Source organism: Callospermophilus lateralis, chromosome 11 (assembly GCF_048772815.1).
Source record: "Callospermophilus lateralis isolate mCalLat2 chromosome 11, mCalLat2.hap1, whole genome shotgun sequence".
Lineage (NCBI taxonomy): Eukaryota > Metazoa > Chordata > Mammalia > Rodentia > Sciuridae > Callospermophilus > Callospermophilus lateralis.
The window spans coordinates 51,683,524-51,701,139 of NC_135315.1; the positions used below are offsets into that span (position 1 = coordinate 51,683,524).

Here is a 17,616-nt window from a genome sequence, read left to right on the forward strand (position 1 = left end):
GTGCCGGGACTCAGCCAAATCTAAAATGCTGTCTGCTCCTTCCGCCTCCCAGGAGCAGCCATGTCCGTGGTCCTTTTGCACTGACATAATTTTGGGCTGTCTCAGCTTATGTGAAAGAAAGAAAGGTGCATCTTCCATAGGGTCTCAGATCTTGCTGTAAAAAAAAATGACTTTTTTTTTTTTTGGCCCTGAGACCACTTTCCTTTCTAGTCAGAGAATAAAGATGCCAAATTCTAGATTTTCAAGTTCAAAAGCTTCAAAGTGTGGGTATAAGACAGGGAGAGTTAGGAGGAGGTAGGTACAAACAGGCAGAGCCCTCTACCCTCCCCAACACCCTGCACTAGCTGGGGACAGCCTGGCATAATGTTGAATACTAGTTCAAGGAAATGGGGTGATCCCCATTTTCCCTGGCCAAGTACAGGGGATGTGGAAGACAGAAGCCCACATAAATTTGGGGAGAGCCCATTGTTTGTGGCTTAGAAAGCTAATACATTGCTTTTGCAATGTGGATGGGGGTGCGGGGGGCAGCAGCAGCAGAGTAGAAATGAGAGCACATATGAGCCATGGAGATGGGGAACCCAGGAGGACTGACCTCAGAGTGAGGACTCACTGCACAACCCCTCCCCAACACACCCGACCTAGGCTGTGGTGCCAAGAAACTCCAAAATTAGATCGGTGGTGGGGGGCGGGAGGAATGAGGTAGGATGACTGAATTCACCTGGAAATGAATAAGAGAATGTTTTCTGCAAGCAGTTAGAATGGAGATCCACGAAAGAGGGAGTCGATTATAAAAATAAATAAATAAAGTATTTGCAAAACTGAGATGGTGGTTTCCACTTTTCCCTACTGGGGGATTGAAGGCTGGATTTCTAGGCCCCGCCCCTAAGGATCCTTCTAAGGATGTGGGCTGGGGGCCTGACGTTCTTGTTCATTTCTAAGGAGAACTTTCCTGGGATTCCGACGTGGGCGATATAGAGATCGTACCGTTTTTCCCTCTTGAAATAACTGCTGGTTTCGAAGTTGAGGTGGAAGGGGGCTGTGCCATTTGCCACACTTACTCATAAACTTCTCTATCCTCATGAGTCAAACCTGACCAAACTAGTAATTAATTTCAGGGACCTCTTGTGACCCTCCACGCAGCTTGTACAGCAAAGGTCTTTTAATTAAGAACAGATGAATTGTGGTTGGGACCCAGGCTGGGAGGGGAGCCGCCTGAGATCAGCAGAAATCCTGTAACCTCTAAGGTGCCCTCTGGCCCTAATGGTTTCCAGGGGACACCTTGTCAAGCTCCCAGCTCCAGGAGGAGAGGGAAGCTCCAAAGGCTCCTGTGTCAGATGCTTTAGGTGAATTTCCAGGAGCGCTCAATTCTACCGGAGTACCTTAAGCCCTGGGTACTGGGGATGGAACCCAGAGTGGATTCGTTTTTCATCACACAGATAATGTGACATTAAGCATAACATTGAAGTTCCCTTGGCCACCACATCCTTTTGTTTTACTTTCTAGAAGATTTTGGATGTCCTTGTCTTTGAAAAACTAAATAAAAGCTTTTTGTTCATTTACCTATTTTTCTCAATCCAGAATGCAATATCTTCTCTCTGATAATTATATTTAAAAATTTCAATATCAGTTTTTTTAAATAGGTAACTCAACCATAGTAAACAATCCAAAAGATACAAAGAAGGTAGTGAACCATCAGAAGATCTGAGCCATCCCAGGCCCATCCTAAACAGCTGCTGTCTAAAGGTGTGTAAATCCTCAGGGGATAGTTGTTGCAGACACAGTATATACCTAGATACTTCTTTTCCCCCTCTTTATTTATTTTATTTATCTATTAATCTTCATTTATTTATTTATTTTGGACTGAGGATTAAACCCAGGGACCCTTTACCACTAAGCTACATCCCCAGGTTTTCTATTTGATATTTTAAGGGCCTCTCTAAATTGCTGAGGTTGGAGGCTAACTTTGAACTTTCCATCTTCCTGTCTCAGCCTCCTGAGTTGCTGGGATTACAGGCAGGGGGTTCTCTTTTTATAAATACAAATGGTAAACTGGGCACAGTGGTGCCTGTAATTCCAGCAGTTTGAGAGGCTGAGGTAGGAGGATCATGAGTTCAAAGCCAGCCTCAGCAACTTATCTAGGTGCTAAGCAACTCAGTGAGACCCTGCCTCTGGAACTGGATGTGACCCAGTGGTTGAATGCCCCTGAATTTAATCCCCAATACCAAAATAATAACAATAATAAATAAAAATGCTAACAGACTATGCACATTGATTTGTACCTTAGGGTTTTGGTTTGTTTTGTTTAATTTTCCAATTATAGGTTTAATCTTTGTATTAAACCATAACATACACACATAAAATGGAATTATATTAATCTGTGTGGTTCTCCCTGCACAAGTATCAGATAAGTGCCAGGAACAACTGTGTGGCCCTTGTTGTGATGGACTTAATGATCATGACTCAAACATTGTTAAAATTAAAAAGTAGAATCTGAGCTGGGCATGGTGGTGCACACCTATAATCCCAGCAGCTTGGAAGGCTAAGGCAGGAGGATCCTGAGTTCAAAGCTAGCCTCAGCCTGACTCTAAAATAAAATACAAAAAAGGGCTGGGAATGTGGCTCAGTGGTTAAGCGCCCCTGGGTTCAATCCCTAGTACAAAAAAAAAAAAAAAAGTAGGGCTGGGGATGTGGCTCTGTGGTTGAGTGCCCCTGAGTTCAATCCCCAGTACCCGCTAAAAAAATAAAAAGGCCTGGGGATGTGGCTCAGTGATTAAGCAACCCTCCGTTCAATCTCTGTTTTTTTTTTTTTTTCTTTTTACACTTAAAAATAATAAAAAGTGGAATCTGGGGCTAGGGATGTAGTTCAATAGTAGAGTGCTTGCCTAGCATGTACAAGACCCTGAGTTCCATCCTCAGCACCAAAATGGGAAAAGAAAAAGGAAGGAAGGAAGAGAGGGTGGATGGGTGGGTGGGAGGGAGGGAGGAAGGAAGGAAGGAAAGAGTAGAATCTGGTGGTGGCTGCTCACATAACTAGAAACAGTAGGATCTGGGTACTGGAATGATGTCATCAAAGATGTTTCTCTGTTCCTCAGCTCTGCTTTCCTCTGACTTAGCTTCATTTCTAGATAGGCAACATAAGCAGCTGCAGGCTCACATTTGATAAAAATGTTGTAGCTTGTTTGTATATTTTTTTTAAAGAAAAACAAGTTATGTTCAAAAGTTCAATAGAGCATATAGGGGATTGGGGGATGCAGCTCACTGGTAGAGCACTTGCCTAACATGCTGGAGGCCCTGGGTTCCAACCCACCACCACCAAAAAAAAAAAAAAAAAAAAAAAAAAAAAAAATGGCATATAGTTCAAAACAGAAGAAGGAAGAAGTCTTCTCCTGTATCCAGCAACATCTTTTTCCTCACAACAACCAGTTCTCTCATTGCTTGTGCCTCCTTCCAGGAATTTCACTTGTTTTTTATGTGTTTTTTGGTGCTGGGAATTGAACCCAGAATCTTGTTTCTAAGACAAGCACTCTACCAACTGAGCTACACCCCAGCCCCTGGTTTTGTTTAAGACAGGGTCTCTAGTTGCTGAAACTGGCCTTGAGTTTGTGATGTTTCCCAAGTTACTGGGATTACAGGTGTGCACCACTGTGCCCGACCAAAAATGTTCTTGGTATATACAATCATATTTATAATTTCCACTTTTTCAAAAAGTGAAAAGTATTATTAGTTATAGATGAACACAATACCTTTATTTTATTTATTTATTTATTTTTATGTGGCACTAAAGACCTAATCCAGTGCTTCACGTGTGCTAGGTAAGTGCTCTACCACTGAGCCATAGCCCCAGCCCTAGCTTCCACCTTTTAATTCTAATGCCAGCTGACTCCTTGTATCTTGCTTTTCTGTAGTGGTACCCCCTCCTCCACAAAAATCTTAACTGGGCTTCTTCAGAAATGTTCACCATGGCTGATTTTAGGACTGTCAGCGAAAGAGTCTCTACAAAAGAGTTCAATGTAGATAAACTTCCTATTTTCACGTTGCCCTGTTTTATTTGGCCATTAGCCTGAAGAAACCACCACTCCAGGTGCTGGACACCCCCTTAGAAGTTTTTCACAAACATTTATCCAGTATAGTAGATTGTAGAGATATATAAACAAGGCCTCTGGCCTTGAGCATGAGATGTTCACAGAGATGTCTACATTTCTAAGATAAGAGAAGTTACCAGTTGGGCTCCATGGTAACAGCTGGCAAGGGAAGGAAAGAAAGGGGAGAAGCTCTCCCCTTCTCGGGTGCTGTCCTTGAAGGGTTAACATGCCCAGAACAGTGAAAGAAAAAGCTTCTTTTATGTGCACTTCTGCAGATTGTGAACTTCTGAGCCCCTCCCCTTACATTCTAGCTATAAAATTCTGAAGCTACCTGAACTTGGAGTTCAAGGGATTGATTGATTACAGCAAAAGCTGTGGCCCTCTGAGCCTGGCTGCAGCCAAATAAAACTATTTCCTGCTATCTTCAGTGTCTTGCCTCATCTGTCCCTACAATATTTTGTTTTTCTGAAGATTGAAACCAGGACTTCAGACATGCTAGGCAAATGCTCTACCACTGAGCTATATGCTACATCCCCAATTCCTTTTAACATTTGATTTTTGTTTTTGTTTTTGTATTGGGGATGGAACCCAGGGGCACTTTACCAGCCCATTTTATTTTATTTTATTTCTTTATTTTATTTATTTATTTATTTTTTGAGGCAGGGTCTCACTAATTTGCTTAGGGCCTTTTTAAATTGCTGAGGCTAGCTTTGAACTTTCGATCCTTCCTGCTTCATTTGAGACAGGCTCTCACTAACTCAGTGCCTCACTAAATTGCTGAGGCTGGCCTGGAAATTGTGACCCTTCTGCTTCAGCTTCCTGAGCCACTGGGATTACAGGTGTGAGGCACCATTCCCAGCTAACATTTGATCATTTGATTTTGAGACAGGATTTGGCTAATCTGCCCAGGTAGCCCTCATTCTCAGCTGCACCTTGGGTTTTTTTGTTTTGTTTTGTTTTGTTTTGTTTTGTTTTGTGTGTGTGTGTCTGTGTAGTTGTAGAAGGACAAAATGCCTTTATTTTTATTGTTTATTTTTATGTGGTGCTGAGGATCGAACCCAGTGCTTCACGCATGCCAAGCAAGTGCACTGCCACTGAACCACAACCCCAGCCCTGCACCTTGCTTTTATCACTTAATATATCTTGGAGAGTTTTACATCACAGTGCACAAATTAGTTTCTGGATGCATACTATTCCATGGCACGGATGTATCATAATTCAACAAATCTCCTGTAGACACTCATTTAGGATGCTTCTAACCTTTTGCCAACACAAGTGAAGGCAAAGATTAATCTACACATTTCCATTTCACCCCTGTGAAAATGTTGGGTTAATTCCTAGACATGAAAATCCTAAGTCAAAAGATATGAGTGTTAGTAATTTTGACTGATTTGATTTTGATGGACTTTGCCAAATTGCTCTCTACGAATGTGATACCAATTTTTAGTCCCACCAACAAACAGGTGAGGCCTGTTTACCTATGAAACTTTTAGGTCATACACACACACAAAATTAGACATGACTTGTATTTCTCATATTGTGAATGTAAGGCAACTTTTCATGTGTGACAGTTCTTTGTATTTTCTTTTTTTCCGAGGGGAGAGGGTACCGGGGACTGAACTCAAGGGCACTCACTAAGCCACATCCCCTACCCCATTTTGTGTATTATTTAGAGTCAGTCTCACTGAATTGCTTAAATTGTTGAGGCTGGCTTTGAACTTGTGATGCTCCTGCCTGAGTCTCCCAAGCTGCTGGGATTATGGGTGTGCGCCACCACACCTTGCTCTTTGTATTTTTTTCTTTTCTTTTCTTTTCTTTTTAAATATTAATGTGGATGGACATGATTTTTATTTATTTATTTATTTATTTTTATGTGGTGCTGAGGATCAAACCCAGCACCTCATGGGAGCTAGGCAAGTGCTCTACCATTGAGTCACAACTTCAGCCCCTCTTTGTATTTTCTTATCTGTGAAATGTCTGTGAAAATTTTTGTACATTTTTATTGGACTGTTCAGGCTATTCATATATATATATATATATATATATATTTTTTTTTCCTTCCTGAGAATTGATCACAGGGCTTTATGTATGCTAAGTTCATACTTCTATCACTGAGCTACACCCACAGTCCCCAATTAATTAATTAATTAATTAATTTTGGTACTGGGGATTGAACCCATGGGGGCTGAACCACTGAGCCATATCTCCAGTCCTCTATATTTATTTTAACTTTTTTTGAGACAGGGTTTACCAAGTTGCTTAAGGACTCACTAATTTGTTAAGACAAGCCTCAAACTTAGGATCCCCCTGCCTCAGAGGCTCCCCAGTCACTGAGATTAAAGGCATGCCCCACTGTACCCAGATCCCACATTTCTTTAAAAAATATATTTTTAAATGTTGATGGACCTTTATTTTATTCATTTATTTATATGTGATGCTGAAAGTTAAACCAAGTACCTCATACATGCTAGGCAAGCACTCTACTACTGAGCCACAACCCCAACTTTCCACACTTTTAATATACTTTTAAATATACCAGTATTTTCCTTTTATGGATTCTGTGGTTTATTTATCTGCAGTGCTGGGGATTGAACCCAGGGCCTTGTACATGTGAGGCAGGCACTCTTACCAACTAAGCTAAATCCCCAGCCCAGACTTTGTGTTTTGTTATCATATATAAAAATATCTTCCCCATCCCAAATTTATTTTTAAAAATTCTCTTTGAGGGCACATTACTTCTATGTATTTTTGCCAAAAATGCATAACCCCATTTCTACTCATGAGAAAGCACACAACAAATCCAAATGCATAATCTCCGTATACTGATGAGAAAGCATTGAACAAATCCAAATGGAGGGACGGTTTCTGAAGGAGAAGGAGAAATAACTTACCATTTTTCTTCAAATATGTTCAAGAAATCATACATACACACACAGACTGAGGAACAGTCTCAGACTGGGAAAATATGTGAAATGACAACTAATGCAATGAGATTCAGGATTAGATCTGAAACCAGCAAAAGAGCATTAATGGGAAAAAACAGAAAAATCCAAATAAAAATTGTAGATTATTTAATAGTGTGGTATCAAGGCAAATTTCTTGGTTTCCACCAATAAATCACGGTTATGAAAGATGTTAACATTTGGGGAACTGAGTGAAGAAGTTACATGTTGCACTATTTTTGCAACTTTTTTATAGGTCTAAAATTATCCAAAATAAGATTAAAAATTCTAAGGTTTCTCTGAGTACCATTTACTTTTTTGGGGGGGGAGGGCAGGGGATTGAACACAGAAGTGCTTGTCCACTGAGCTATAGCCCCAGCTTTTTTTTTTTAATATTTATTTTTTAGTTGAACAAAATACCTTTATTTATTTTATTTATTTATTTTTATGTGATGCTGAGGATTGAACCTAGGGTCCCACACTTGCTAGGAGAATGCTCTACTTCTGAGCCAGAACCCCACCATCACCCCCCAGCTTTTTTTTTTTTTTTTTTTTTTTTTTTTGGAGACAGGGTCTTGCTAAACTGCTTAGGGCCTCCCTGAATTGTAACCCTCCTGCCTCAGCCTCCAGTTACTGAGTCACTGGGATTTTAAGCATCTGGATTGCTTTTTATTTTTCACATTGCAATCTTTATACACACACATGCACACACACAATACCTTTTATTTTTTTTATTTACCTTTTACATAGTGCTGAGAATTGAATCCAGTGCCTCATACATGCAAGGCAAATCCTTCACTGCTGAGCTGCAAACCTAACCCCATACCGCCAGCTCTGATCTATAAATAATACTGGTGCAAGGTATTGATCCCTATTATTCCCTAACTGATGGCTACTCAGTTGTTCTAATAACTTTTGTTGACTGATCCTTTTTTCCCATTGACTTATTTTTAAATGATCTCTTTTTTAAATTGTGGTAAAAATACAAAAAATTCACCATCTTAACCATTTTTAAGTGCACAGCTCAGTAATAAGTATGTTAATATTCTTGTGTAATCTCCAAAACTGTTTTCATCTTGCAAAATTGAAACTCTATACACTATTTATCTCCCCTACTCACCATTCTGTTTCTATGAATTTAACTACTCTAGATACCTCATGCTAGTGGGATCATACAGTATTTGTCTTTTTGTGACTGGCTTATTTCACTTAGCATAATGTCCTCAAGGTTCATCTATGCTGTAGCATATATCAGAATTCCCTTCTTTTTTTTTTTTTTTTTGCAGGGGTGGGGCAGTTACTGGAGATTGAACTCAGAGGCATTGAGGTTTTTTTTTTTTAATTTTGAGACAGGGTCTCTGTAAGTTGCTTAGGACCTTGCTAGGTTGCTGAGGATGGTCTCTTTCTTGCAATTCTCCTGCCTCCGCCTTCTAAATCCTTGGGATTACAGGCATGCACCACTACATCTGGCCCTTTTTAAAATTTTTTTTTCTTTTAATTGACACATAGTAATTATACATACTTATGGGATCCAGTATGACATTACAATACATGCTTACAATGTGTAATAAGCAGATCAGTGTAACTGGCATATCTGTTGCTTTAGGTATTTTGTTTTTTGGTACTGGACATTGAACCTAGGGACATTTAACCACTGAGCCACACCCCTAGTCCTCTTCTGTATTTTATTTAGAGACAGGGTCTCACTGAGTTGTTTAGCAGCCTCGATAAATTGCTGAGGTTGGCTTTGAACTTGTAATCCTCCTGCCTCAGCCTCCCGAGCCTCTGGGATTACAGGCGTGTGTCACTGTGCCCAGCTCTACTTTCTTTGTGTTGGGAACATTCCAAATCCTCTCTAATAGCTGTTTTGAAAGTCAGTGTAGGGCTGGGTTGTGGTTCAGTGGTAGAGCACTTGCCTAGCACGTGTCAGGCACTGGGTTTGATTCTTGGCAACACATAAATAAAATACAGTTATTATGTCCACCTGCAACAAAAAATATTATAAAAGAAGAAAGAAAGAAAGTCAATGCATTGTTGTTCACCACAATTATCCTACTGTGCTATGGAACATTAGAAATTATTGCTCATGGCTGGGCATGGTAGCACATGCATATAATCCCAGCAGCTAAAGCAGGAAGATCACAAGTTCAAACCCAGCCTAAGCAATTTAGTGAGGCCTAAGCAACTCAGTGAGACCCTCTCTTCAAATAAAATACAAAAGGGGCCTGGGGATGTGGCTCAGTGGTTGAGTGCCTCCGAGTTCAATCCCTGGTATCAAAAATAAATAAATAAATAAATAAATAAATAAGTTATTGCTGTTGTCTATCTATCTCTGTATTCATTCTCTCCACCCCCTGTACCCCATAGAATTTCCTTCCTTTTGAAGCTGAATAATATCCCACTGTAGGTACATACCACATTTTGTTGATCTATTCCTCCATTGATGAACACTTGGATTGCTTCTGTTTTGAAGTCTTATAATAATGCTGCTATAAACATATTTGTGCAAATAATCTGTTCAAGTCCCTGCTTTCAATTCTTCTGAGTATATATAAAAGTTCCCTATTTGTTGTAAAATGATATCCTTATCATCCACTGAATTCTATGTATTTAGGCCTATTTCTGAACTCTCTGGTATGTTCCATTGGCCTATCTAATTATGCAACAGTACTACACTGGATTAGTCATTGTATTTTATAGCAGGCTTTTATTTCTCAGAGACCAGGCTTCTCTTTTCCTGGTTGCCTATGTATAGTGGCACACATCTGTAATCTCAGAAACTCAGGAGCTTAGGCAAGGAAGATTGCAAGTTTGAGGCCAGCCTGGGCAATTCAGTGAGACCCTGTCTCAAAAATAAAAAGTAAAAATGGTTGAGGATGTGGCTCAGTGGTAGAGTGCCCCTAGGTTTAATACCTAGTACTGACAGATAGAAAAAAATAAATTAAATTAAAAGTCCTGGTTTATCAGGTATGTCTGAATCAAACACTGTGGCCTAGAAAAATGGAATGCTTTTATTGGCCAGGCTTGGACCTCAAAGCCACCCCTGAAGCAGAGAGAGGGATGGGAGGGCATGGCTGTCAGCCTCTTACTAACCCTGAGGACTAAGAATGGGGGAAGGCCTCCCAAAGGAAAATAAGGGTGCTATTACCAGTAAAAAGGATGGATACTGAACAGGCAAAAATAACAGATGTCCACCATGATGGGAAAGTCTCAAAATCTAAGTCAACTTAGGGAACAGGCACCTACCAGTTATCAGAGGTCCAACACCCTACTAACACTCCAGCCTAACCTCTGGATTATCTCAATTAATTTCTTAACAATCCCATGAAATACTTCTGTGAACTGAGCTGAGACAATTTGGTTCCTTTGGTAGATCAGTAGTACACTACACTACAACCCTACTGCCTGGTAAAAAGTTAGGTGCTAGGAGGCCTGGCATGGTGGTGCATGCCTATAATCCCAACATCTTGGGAGGATGAGGCAGAAGGATTGCAAGTTCAAAGCCAGTCTTAGCAACCTGAGTAGTTCCTAAGCAATTTAGTGAGATCTTATCTCAAAATAATCAATAAAAAGGGCTGGGGGCTGGGGTTGTAGCTCAATGGTAGCCTTGCATGTATAAGGCACTGGGTTTGATTCTCAGCACCACCTAAAAATAAATAAATAAACAAATGAAGATATTATTAAAAAGGGGGGGGCTAGAGATGTGGTTCAGTGGTTAAGCACCCCTGGGTTCAATCCCTGGTACCAAAAAAAGAAGAAGGGAGCAGTCAGTATACTACATATTGAAAAGAAGTCAAACTGAAGCCCAAGAAGTGATCCTGGATCATTTCCCAAACAAGGAAGTCATTGGTGTTAAGCAATCTGTTGGGATGGCAGAACAGGTGTGGTCTGGTAAATGCTCAACAACCAACTCTCCCGCCAAAGAGTATGCATTTTTTGTTTGTTTTTTAAAATATGCATTCATGTATATAGACAAGTTTTTAAATAAACTTTACTGTATTATAGCACAAAATTTATAGATAATAATAAAATATACAATATTATTTACTATAAATTCTATTCCTGTATTTGTGATTTTATAAATGGAATTGTAGCCTAACTACAAGTATAGTTCCAACATAAAATAAAGATACATGTTGAAACCCCACTGGTTTGTCAATGACTTGAGTGACTTCTTTGTTGAATCAGATAATAGTTTTCAAATCCTATGAATATTTGCAGTACTAGGGATTAGACAGGGGTGCTATACCACTAAGCTACATCCCCAGCCACTCACCCACACCATTTTTTTTTTTTTTTTGAGACAGGATCTCACTAAGTTGCCCAAGGCTGGCTTGAATTTGCAATCCTCCTGCCTCAATCTCCCAAATTGCTAGGGTTACAGGTGTGCATAGCACCCAGTTTACATCCTGAGAATATCTGGATTGTGCTATTCACAATGTAACAATTACAGACATAACACTTTTAAATTTAATCCCCATTAACATTTTCTGTATCACTTTCTTAAATGTAGACAAATAAAAAAGCCTGATTTGTAGCATTTGCCAGTTTCCATAGTGTAAAAATTCCTGCTAATGTCTATTTCAAACCAGCTAAAAGTCAATAAATTAGTTGGGAACAGATGCATGCTAGAACATCACTATATATTATTTCTACCGTACAGATATGATAAACACAAATAATCACAGGAATGTATAATAATAAAATCACCGGGGTGGAAAGCACTTGGTACTTATTATCTCTTTTTATATTACTTTTTTTAAATTATTTAATTTTTTTGGTGCCAGAGGTTGAACCCAGGGCCTCAAGGTCTCTGAGTATGCACTCTTCCACTGAGTTATGCCTCAGCCTAACTATAGGTTATTTAATTGTAAATTTACATGACTTTTAATAATAGTAAGCTGATAATCAGCTTTCCTAAGTCAGTAGGAACACTCCACTAGGGGACAACAGAGAAGACTGTAAGGGGATGAAATAGACTTTTCCTACCAAGGCATTAACCATGGCCAGCAAGGCACATCTTCCTGGCTTTCCCTCTTTGCTCCAGCTAAGCTCCAGGAGTTTAAGAAGCAATCTTTTTTGCCACACCTTGGGCAAATTAATCTCCACTCCATAGCACCTTTAAATATATTTTATAGGATTTTTCACAATTTGCAGAATTAAATCACTCTGGGTGAACTAGAAATTGTTTCTTTTCTGTATTAGCCGTAAGATTTGTAATGGTCAATGCTGAGTATGGGTCTTTTTCACATCTATTCCCTTAGTCCTAGTTGCATCACTTTGCATACAGTAAGAGCTCAATAAGTAAGTATTGAATGAATGCTAAGGATGAAGGCCTGCTATAAGGATAGACAGAAAAGTTATGAGTGTGTAAGGCATCATTAGAGAGTATCTCCTTGTATGAGTTTTGCTTATTTTTGTAATGGTGTGGTCTCTGCCATTAAGGACTGAAAAGTGTACAGAGAACCTTCCCAACCTACACTGAATTTAAGAATATTCATTTTGTGACATGACAGAACACTTGACTTCTGTAATTTGTGTGTTTCTATGTTGTTATCAGCAAAGGTACGAAGGTGTGTGGGTGTTCTCATCAGACTACAGACTTAACAAGGATTTTACTAGGTTTCTGAGTGGTAACTCCAATGTCTAACGGGCTCTTATACTGAGCAAGTAGTCCTCTAATGTTGAACGTTTGACAACATACCACTTGCAACAGTAAGTATGACTGAAACTTTATAGAAAAAGTGACAATACAGCACTTAAAAAACAATACAGCAAACTTCCCAGTACATGACAATAAAAAAATAAGAAAGCATTATCTTAAATCAGGAGAAAAAAAAAAAAACCCTGAACAACAAGCCCAATCGACATACTGTCCCGTTGGAAGACTGAAACTGACACACAAGTTTACTCTCTCAATCACTGTAAATTAAAAGGTATCAGATCGCCAGGAAGAATCAGATAGGAGCAATCAGGGTGTTGCAAGTCCTGATTACGCAGAGACGTTAATCACGTATCATGCAAACTCCAATCATCATGTTCTATCTGCCCTCCAAAAGGAGGAACAGGTAAGGATTATCCCACCTGACGATACATAGTCCCGTTGCCTAGTCCATACTCAGTAGAATAGATTCCGCTGTAAACTACGGTGAGTATATATAACAAGACAACCTGATCAACTCAGCTACTTAAGGGTCTTTTAATGCTAACACTGAATTTATTCGAAAATATTTTAAAGTAATTTTTTTCCTTCCGCGCCAAAAAGGGAGAAATTAATTTCTCCCATAATGCTCTGCTCACATACGTGTGCGGAGCTCTGAGCGCATAGTTATTTACATATCCCCGCCCACTTCCTTCCGCCTGACATCTACCGTAAAAATCAAAGTAGAAGCGATACTGGTTATCTTACCCTAAGGCTGAAAAACAGCCTTTCTTTTCTCCAGCAGTTTAACTACCCCAATTGTCTCCTGCAAATTGCATAAGTCTTGCTCTTACTATAAAATATATTTTATTACAAGGCACTAAGGAAAACGCTAATCTCGTATTCGGGAGATAATTATCCCACTGCCATCCTTTACCAGAAATAGTTTGAGGAGAGAGGGAGAAGAAACTGAAGCCTATGCTTTCCTTCTTCCAGGAATGGTTAGCAGCTTCTTTCTCCTGCATCCTTCGTCCCTACTTTCTTTCCAGTCATGAAGGTGATCAGAAAGGTTTCTTTTTTAGACCAAGGACAGCGACGAATAAAGCCACTTCAGTGACAGCTGGGAGGACACTGTGGAAGGTAAGAAATGAGGTCAGGGTCCCTTCCGATATAACACTCAAATCTTCAAACCAGAAACTCCACCCCTTAGGTCTAAGGAAGTGGGATGAGAGTGAGGAATGCAATTTCAAAAGACTACAATATGTTGAGTGGAAATGGTATATCATACATGAGGAAAGCCCCATATAGGGGAAACCTTCAGATTGGGGGTAATCTTTCTTCCCCCATTCCCAAATATTGAATGCTATCACACCTGCAGAAGACAAAAATGTACCAGTATGTGGTACACTCCCAGCGCTCGAATATGAAGAAGGATAGAGCCACAGATGCACTACAATGGGCCCCAATAGCTTGGAAATGCACCAGGGTCAAGGAAAGTCTTTGGATCCACAGGCAGTAATGGACCGGAAATGGCTATCAGTGAGGCTGGCACCTGAACCGGTGTTAACTCTCACTTTCCTCATCATATTGCAAGGACCACAGTCAGCAGCCCTGTCTCTGAATTTTAAGACAGTCATGTGAGTAGAGGCCAGAGCTGAGCTTGGCCAGATATGGCCACCATTGCATACCTCGGGATCAGCCTAGACCCTTCAGGTGAGGTAAGGTAGGTAGGTTCTTTACCTACCCCAGGCCACACTCTGCTGGCATCACCCTCCAGAGCCTTGGTCCTCCTAGTCTACATTTCAAAAGTAAGAGCCTTTCCTAATCCATGTGCCTCAATTCCTTGGTCTCTTCTGAATTCTCATAGGGCTTTATATCTTTACACCCTCCTTTGGAATTGTTTATCACTCTTACAGATGCATGTCTGTGTGTCTGCCTCCTTCCATGTGGGAATCTTCAGTGCCCAGTGCATAACAGGGCTTAACAAAGTTTTTTAATAATTTATTTTTTTAGTTTTAGGTGGACACAATATCTTTATTGTGAAGATCGAACCCAGTGCCTCACGCACGCTAGGTGAGCGCTCTACCTCTGAGCCACAACCCCAGCCCCAACAAATGTTTGAAAATTGTATTAAATCCTCTACACTGCCTTAGAAGATTTCAACTGGATTCTTTGTGCTGGCTTGGGCAGAGACCATTGTGCTTGCTAAAAAGGACTTGTTACATGGATGAAAGAAATCGCGAAAGCAGAAAGGATACAGATGAGACCCTGAGTGCTGTTGAACATGGAAACTCCTGAGAAGAAACCGGCCAGCTCCACTGCAAAGAGGGCCAGGGTGACAGACAGTGCTATCACCAGCCTGCAAAGAGAAAAGGGATTGGCTCAGAACTTCTGGACTTCTTCAAGACCCTTTCATTCCCACCAACTCGGGTCAAACCACCCGGCCCCAAGAGCTCACTGAATGTCTTGCTTCTCATATTCCTCGGGAGTGAACCTGAGAGGCAGGCAAGCTTGGATGTTGCTGTCCTGGGAAGCAGGGAAGAAAGGAAGAGAAATGAATGATGGGTGGACTGCGGGGAATGGAAGGATACAAAGGGGCAAGGCCCCAAAGGGGTGAGGCAGGATTGGGGTGGGGCGACTCAGAGATGGGAAAGGGAGCGAAAGGAGGGAGGGCAGCTGTGTGTCTTACCCGGGACCAGAATAAGGTGATGACGACCACTAGATGCGCCAGAAGTGTCAGGAAGCGAGAGGGCACGAGCCCCGAGATCCGACCCATGGCCTTTGGGGACAGGGGCACAGCCTCAGAGGATGGGAGTATAAAGAAGATCACTCCTAGAGTCTCTGCTAGCGGGCAAAATCTCCGCTTACGCCTACTTCCCGCGCGCTCTAGCGCCACCCAGTTGTCTTGGTAACTACGTAGGCCGGCGCCACGCCTCTTTCTCCGAAAACCTCGCGAGAGGAGCAAACTCACGCGCTGCGGAGGGGAACCTGGATGTCAGTGGTTCGCAGCTACAGCTGCCCTCCGGCGTCGGTTCTGCGGTCTGAGGCAGAGAGTGGACGCTGTGGCAAGCCCCGCATCACCGAATTTGCCCTCTTAGGGCCGGCAAATGGAGACCCGCCCTTACCCCGCCCGGGAACACCCGGCCGGCCTACCCTGATACCCGTGCGGTCTCCTTACCTAGCCCAGGATGACCCTTCACCTAAGAGTAGCCCGAGACCGCTGCACCTCCACGCAGGCTTGGGTTACCACCATGCCAAAATATGGATACTCTCCCCTTCCCTCCTCTGCATCCCTTTGGCTTTCCACTGCCCTGGGCCCGAGAAAGCAAGGAAACTCAACGTGGGGAGTCTGGTGTCCCTAGATTGTCCGTACTCATCTGTTGTCACGGAGCTCTTCGTTGTCGATGACCCCAGACCTGAGCCTTCCTTAAAGAAGGCTCTGCTTTCACCCCAGATAACTTGGCTTAGTTTGAGGAGGGATTTTTGCCGGGATGCAGGAGACAGCCAATATCTTGGATTTAGAGTGTGAATGAGGTTCGAATTTCGGGAGCGGAGAGGATCACCAGGACCAAAAAGGGAGTGGGGGAGTGGAGGAAGGGAATAGAAGTCTACTTCAGACCCAACTCGGATTTCATTGTCGCTTGGAGGTGTTGGATGCCCGGCGTTGCCCAGCTACTGTCCAAGAACCTCTTACTAAGGACGACCAGAGTAACCTTTGGGCTTCAAGGGGAATCCCTGCGGATTGGAAAGTTCTCACCACTGTAGGGAGCCACTCCAAACGCAGGCACCTTTAAATTCTGATGCACCAGGGGCATCTGAAAGATCACTGTATTCCGGCGCGGTAGTGCCATGACTGGGGTCTTTTCCTTCGCAGGGATAACAAAGCGTGGCCCTAGGAGTAGGCGGCACCCTGAGGGGTTGAGCTACACTCACCAGTTCCCTTGTAATCCTACCCCTTGCCTCATTTGAATGGCTTCTTCCCCGTAAGTGTTCAGCACCCGCTCCTCTCGCTCTTTCCATGGACCCCTAAGATCAGAGGAGCCATCACAGGACCCAAAGAAAAAGGTCTCTGTGTGATTATTTCGTGTAGCCTAGTTCACCCGGGGTGACCTGGGTGTTTTAGTCCTGGATTGGGACACACCACGTTCTTTGTTCACATTAGAGCCCCATCCTTAAGGGACCTCTGAGCCTATTTCGGGAGAACAATCGCTCACCTCCCCACTCCCTTTCAGTGCCTTTAAACCAGACTAAATGACAAACCCAAGAGACATTCTGATTCATTTATTCAACAAATATTTATTGACTATCTAATAAGTGCCAGGCACTGTGCTGGGCTCTTGAAGTTCATTGGCAAACAAGACAAAAGTTCCTACTTTCCTTTAGTTTATATTCTAGGCAGAGAGGTAAACCACAAACATGTATGCAAATAGCAAACCCACAAGGTAAAAGGTGCTATAAATAAAATGTTAAAGGAAAATATTAGAATAATATGATCCAAGCAAGGTTCTTTGAAAATGGAGATTTGTCCTTAAACTGTGTTTTAGGGAATCAGGCCAAAAATGAGAAGAAATGTGTTTCTGACTCTCAAGACCCCCCAAAAATAATAAGGGTGAAAAAAATTAGAATTTCTAAAAAATTCAAAGCTTTTGCTGGACACATAGGCCTGTAATCCCAGCAGCTCAGGAGACTGAGGCAGGAGGGTCACAAGTTCAAAGCCAAGTCTCAGCAACAGTGAGGTGCTAAGCAACTCATAGAGACCCTGTCTTTAAATAAAATACAAAAGCGGGCTGGGATGTGGCTCAGTGATTGAGTGCCCCTGAGTTCAACCCCCAGAAAAAAGATCAAAGCCTTTTGGTGAAGGTCATGAATGAAAAGACTGAGGAGCTCTTCCAAGTCAAGGGAATCTAAAAAGAAATGTCAAATTTGACATCACAACTTTAACATGAGATCC

At 41.7% G+C, this 17,616-nt stretch overlaps 1 protein-coding gene and 2 non-coding genes across 5 annotated transcripts; all 3 read right to left on the reverse strand.

Moving 5' to 3' along the window:
- Positions 1–3,476: 3,476 nt before the first annotated feature.
- Positions 3,477–3,547, reverse strand: Trnal-uag (transfer RNA leucine (anticodon UAG)). Its single transcript has one exon. It is a non-coding gene; the product is annotated as a tRNA-Leu (tRNA).
- A 9,414-nt stretch (positions 3,548–12,961) lies between these two features.
- Positions 12,962–16,079, reverse strand: Tmem107 (transmembrane protein 107). Of its 3 annotated transcripts, XM_076870381.1 has the most exons (6): positions 16,039–16,079; positions 15,355–15,444; positions 15,124–15,191; positions 14,924–15,024; positions 14,038–14,134; positions 12,962–13,796 (listed from the first exon to the last, which is right to left on the reverse strand). In XM_076870381.1, the coding sequence occupies exons 2-6, from the start codon at positions 15,439–15,441 to the stop codon at positions 13,727–13,729; spliced, it is 423 nt and encodes a 140-aa protein (XP_076726496.1). In that variant the 5' UTR covers positions 15,442–15,444; positions 16,039–16,079; the 3' UTR covers positions 12,962–13,726. The 3 variants fall into 3 exon arrangements, with proteins under 3 accessions (XP_076726496.1, XP_076726497.1, XP_076726495.1); XM_076870382.1 differs by lacking the exon at positions 16,039–16,079 and having other exon boundaries at positions 14,059–14,134; positions 15,355–15,540; XM_076870380.1 differs by lacking the exon at positions 16,039–16,079 and having other exon boundaries at positions 15,355–15,540.
- LOC143411063 (U8 small nucleolar RNA) lies at positions 12,981–13,115 on the reverse strand. Its single transcript, XR_013092785.1, has one exon. It is a non-coding gene; the product is annotated as a U8 small nucleolar RNA (small nucleolar RNA).
- Positions 16,080–17,616: the final 1,537 nt, after the last annotated feature.